The sequence below is a fragment of the Penaeus chinensis genome, chromosome 22, assembly GCF_019202785.1.
Source record: "Penaeus chinensis breed Huanghai No. 1 chromosome 22, ASM1920278v2, whole genome shotgun sequence".
Lineage (NCBI taxonomy): Eukaryota > Metazoa > Arthropoda > Malacostraca > Decapoda > Penaeidae > Penaeus > Penaeus chinensis.
In genome coordinates, this window is record NC_061840.1 from 8,531,945 (window position 1) to 8,536,944 (window position 5,000).

The following is a 5,000-nucleotide window of genomic DNA, read 5'->3' on the forward strand; positions in this document are numbered from 1 at the left end:
TCTCTCTCTCTCTCTCTCTCTCGCTCTCGCTCTCTCTCTGTCTATTTTGTCTCTCTCTCTCTCTCTCTCTCTCTCTCTCTCTCTCTCTCTCTCTCTCTCTCTCTCTCTCTCTCTCTCTCTCTCTTTCTCTCTCTTTCTCTCTCTCTCTTTCTCTCTCTCTCTCTCACTGTCTATTTTGTCTCTCTCTCTCTATTTTGTCTCTTTCTCTCACTGTCTCTTTTGTCTCTCTCTGTCTTTTTATTCTCTCTCTCTCTCTCTCTCTCTCTCTCTCTCTCTCTCTCTCTCTCTCTCTCTCAATTAACCTAAATTTATTGGTGTGTTTTATGTTAAGTATTAGGAATATATGAAGTAGTTCACAGTTTCATGTTTGTGTGTTTTTTTCTGTTACCAGAAATGACCAGGATACAATGGTGGTTGTGCAGGGCAGCAAGCCTTTGGCACAAAATATGTATCACACCTGGACAGTCTTAATTCAAAACATATGGAACGCTGAAGTGGTAAGACAACAAGCAAATCTTTATTTGTTTTAAGATCTTATAGAGCTTGCATATTGGCCTAATGCCATTAAGGGTAAAATTGTAAGGTCTGTTTTCATAAAATGAAAAAATATCCAGCATTTTTTTTATTTTTAAGCTTATTTGACATTAGAAGTACTTCTACTAACTTATTCTTACCAGGAATACCTTCACTGATGGTTTGTTTTATTAATATTGTTTACACTCCTAAGGCTTCAGAAGCACTTTGTCACCATGGGCTACCTGATTTTATAAATATTCAGAAAAAAATTGACTTATTATTCTTTCAATTAATATAATAATGTTACGATACTGTTTAGATAAACGGTTATGATAATAAAAGTTAATATAATAATTTATGGACTTGAAGCCATCCAGTATACATGCTGATATTTAGTTCCTCCATATTGCAAATCACATTGTTTTGTATGATTTAGTATAAAAAAATCTTATGCAGAAACATAGCCAAAAGTGACTTTTAAATTCCAAATGTTTGATACTTCAAACAGTGCTATTAATACAGATGATGTTATCCATATTATAGACATTATAATTATTATGATATTATTGACATTACTAACAGCAATAAAAGATAAAAGAAAATATTTCCAAAAGTCAAGGAAAAGGGTAAACAGATGAGATACATAGCAATTGTAATTGGCTCATTGGTAACTTATTACTTGTGGAGCCGTCTATGTGTAAAGACAATTATTTTTAAAAATTCACAGTGGGTATGGTATGTACATACATGCCACTGCCAGCAGGGTTAATGCTGTTGTTATTGACTTTGTAATTATTACAATTTTATTAACAAAACTCAAGGAAAAAGGTAAGCAGGTGAGATAAGTAGGGCTAGTAAGTGAATCCTTAGTGACTGAGCACTTGCAGAGCCATCTATGTATAAACACAACTAATGAATTAAAACTTAATACATACATACATACATACATATATATATATATATATATATATATATATATATATATATATATATATATATATATATGTGCCATCCCTGGTGGGTTAAGCTACCATAACCATTCCTAGTACTGATATTATTATTATCAGTGTTGTTATTGTTATGACCTTATTTACATTGACAGTTGTAAAAAAAGAAATTATTGCTGATGTGATGTGATATTTGTAAACCCCTAGCTGCAAGTTATACCAATGTTCTACTTTTGTCAATGGTAGTTTTGGTTTTTAATGTGTAAAGAGCTTGATTTTACACACTAGAAAATGCATTCTCTTGTTGGTATGCCAAATAGTTACCACCCAGTGGAGTATAAAATTTGAAAAATCTACCGTCGCATACAAGTCAAAAGCATATTATAAATGAAGGCATATTATTCAACAAAACTTAAATGTATGCATAAAGAACAAAGAGAAAACAAAATGATGTCATTCATAGCTCAATCATTCTGGGAAGCAACAGAGATGATAGATGTAGTAGTGTATGATCATTTGGATGAGGTATAGAAGAAGTTTTGAATGGGTGAAGTCACCCAAACACACACAAGGCCCATTGAGTATGGAGGCATCACAGGAAAAGTGGAAATGTTTCTGTGGCCTTAAGACTGGAGATGTTGGACAGTAAAGTATTTACCTATATACAGTCCCCATACCAAATTCATTGGGTTTACTTGTTACTTTAGTTAACTAATGTGATAAGTAACAATATGCAGAGATCAACTGAATTATTACATGAAATTCTTACATTGCTTTTATGATGCTACTCTTAAAGGAGTTTGCAAGTCATTTTGTAAAATATGGCATGTTGATGTTGATTAGGGTTATTTATTTTCAGATGATTGGTATTGCAACAGAAGATGCCGATTTTACCGAAAAATGGAATCCAAAATGCCGACTTGGGATGGATAAAGAATCGTGGGCTCTATCTTGTGGAGGTGAGGCAATAACATGGGTTACTAGATCTTCTAATTGTTATAATATTTCTGCTTGTCTTTGATCTGGTAAGTAATTTTTTGTTCCCGTTGTATTAACTCAACGTCACTAGGAAAATGCTGTTCTCATTTTAATTTTTTTTTGTGAAATGTCTCTACATATAGATGGCTCTGCAAGTGCTTAGCTACAAAAGAGTCAATTAGTAGACCTTGAATTTGCAGAATTTTTTTTTTTTTTTTACTAATGCTGTCAGTATCAAATGTTATTTTTGTTATAGACAGTATGATATTATTGACATTAGTAACAGCAATACAAGATAACTTAAAATATTTTCAAAAATCAAGGTAAAAGGTAAACAGGTGAGACAGTAGTGCTTATAATTGGCTCATTGGTGACTTAGTGCAAGTGGAGCCATCAAATGTGTAAAAACAATTATTAAAGTAAACTCACAGTGGGCATAGCATGTAACCACATGCCATGCCCGTTGGTTTTGGGTTGATTCTGCTTTTTGATTGGGTAAATTATTTTATTTTCTGAAAATCAAGGATTTTTTTTTTGTGTGTGTGTTTGTCATTTGGAATATTCTGTGCACATAATTATTTTTCATATTAAGATAATTCACTTTTCCAGGATCTATGTGTCATAACAGCATAGCAGTGATCCATGAAGACTTCCAGTTCTTTCCAAAAGATTTCGTAACTGTTCATCTCAATCTGATAAAAGGAACTCTTATGTTTGCAATTAACAACAAGATTATTGGTAAGTCTAACTTATTTTGAAAGTTGTTGACAATATCAAGAAGAATGATAACAATGTCAATTTTAGTAGTCTTGGGAAGAAAAACATATTTTCCCGCCAATTCATGGAATTACCTATAGTGTCCTCCGCCTTATAGCTCAGGTACCTGGTAATCCCCTTTTGCACCTGTGCAGGTTAAGTTTGTCACAAGGTATTCTGCCTGGCCTCTGGACGCGCAGTCTAATCATCCCTATACCGAAACCAAACACTGATAAATACCGCCCAATCTCACTAACCTCATGTGTATGCAAAGTTCTAGAAAGGATAATTTTGAACAGACTCAGGTACAGGTTGCAAGGTAAATTATCTCACAGACTGTACGGATTTCTATCGGGACGTAGCACACAACATTGCTTTGCAGAGTACTACTCAAACTCTAATCCAGGGAAGTACACTGTTTTTCTTGATCTTAAGTCAGCTTTTGACATTGCAAACAGATCAATTTTCCTAGAACAATTAGTAAGCTTTGGCATCCAGGGTAAATTATTGAGCTGGATTAGAATGTATCTCTCGAACAGATCTGCAAGTGTCTTGTTCAGGGGAGTGAGAAGTTCCACCACACAATCTTTTGAACTTGGGACGCCACAGGAAGGAGTTCTCAGCCCTATGTTGTTCAATGTCCTCATGCATAAGCTGGTGGCAGATATTCCACTTTGGGATGGTGAATCCATTATATGCTATGCTGATGACACATGTGCCAAAGCATCATCACAAGAGAGAATGCAAATAATTCTCAACAAACTCACAACTAGGGCTCATGAGTGTGGATTAGTCATCTCCACTGAGAAAACAATGGCTCTCAATCCATGTATCATACCCCTACCCACTTTTTGCATAGGTGACCAAGAGCTTGACATGTGTCATGGATATAAATATCTTGGGGTGAACATAAATGATGCAGACCTGATCCTTTCACTGAAAAAGAGACTCTGGGAGAGACTGAAACCGTTGAAAGTCCTTGTTGGAAGAGAACATGGCATCAATGTTAAGCACGCTAGACTGTTTTATTTGGCTTTTATAAGATCAGTTGTAGACTACCATGTACTGCACTTGTCTCAGTGTAAGGAATCAGAAATAAATAGCTTGGAGGTAGTGCAAAATGAAGCCATGAGGATTATCCTTGGGGCCCTGAGAACAGCAGGGATATTAAACATGAGGTCAGAACTTAACCTACCATTCATCTCTGATAGGATAATATTTATTTCCACTATATTTCGGGTCAAAGCTCTGAGGGAACCCTTGTATCTTTCAGACTTCCAAAAACAAATGCAGCATCAAATCACGCAAGCAGACGTGACTAATCACACACTCGCTCGCCCTCTAATACACAATATCTCTTTATGAACATATAAAGCTCAATGTCCCAATTAATAAAATACTACAGGGTCGATCCATTCCACCATGGAAAAATTCAAAATTGATTGTGCACCTTACGTGTCTACCACAAAAAAACAGTATACATAACTGCGTGTTACAACAAATTGCATTAGCAACGGTAAAGGAACACACACAATCTATGGGCGATGATGTACTACAACATCAAGTTAATATGAGAGTGCAAAATTGGGCCAGCACTACACAAACAGAGCTGGCAGGTATACTCCTTGCAACGGAATTCTTAATGTCTCGGGGCTCTGGTGTAGTTTTCTGTGACTCTCAGAGTGCTCTTCAGATACTAAATTCTTTCAAAGCAGGTGGCGATGAAAAAATTGTGAGTTGCATTAAGCGTAACGTAACTTGTGCAATAGAGCGCAATTTTAACATTCAATTTGTATGGATACC

General features: G+C 35.4%; 1 protein-coding gene across 1 annotated transcript in view; it reads left to right on the forward strand.

Annotated features, from left to right (window-relative positions):
• Positions 1-5,000, forward strand: part of LOC125037173 — a 46,159-nt gene that overhangs the window by 11,219 nt on the left and 29,940 nt on the right. The window contains exons 3-5 of the mRNA XM_047630211.1: positions 392-497; positions 2,323-2,422; positions 3,051-3,179. Of these exons, the coding sequence (XP_047486167.1) occupies positions 392-497; positions 2,323-2,422; positions 3,051-3,179 (335 nt within the window). The remainder of the gene's footprint in view (positions 1-391; positions 498-2,322; positions 2,423-3,050; positions 3,180-5,000) is intronic.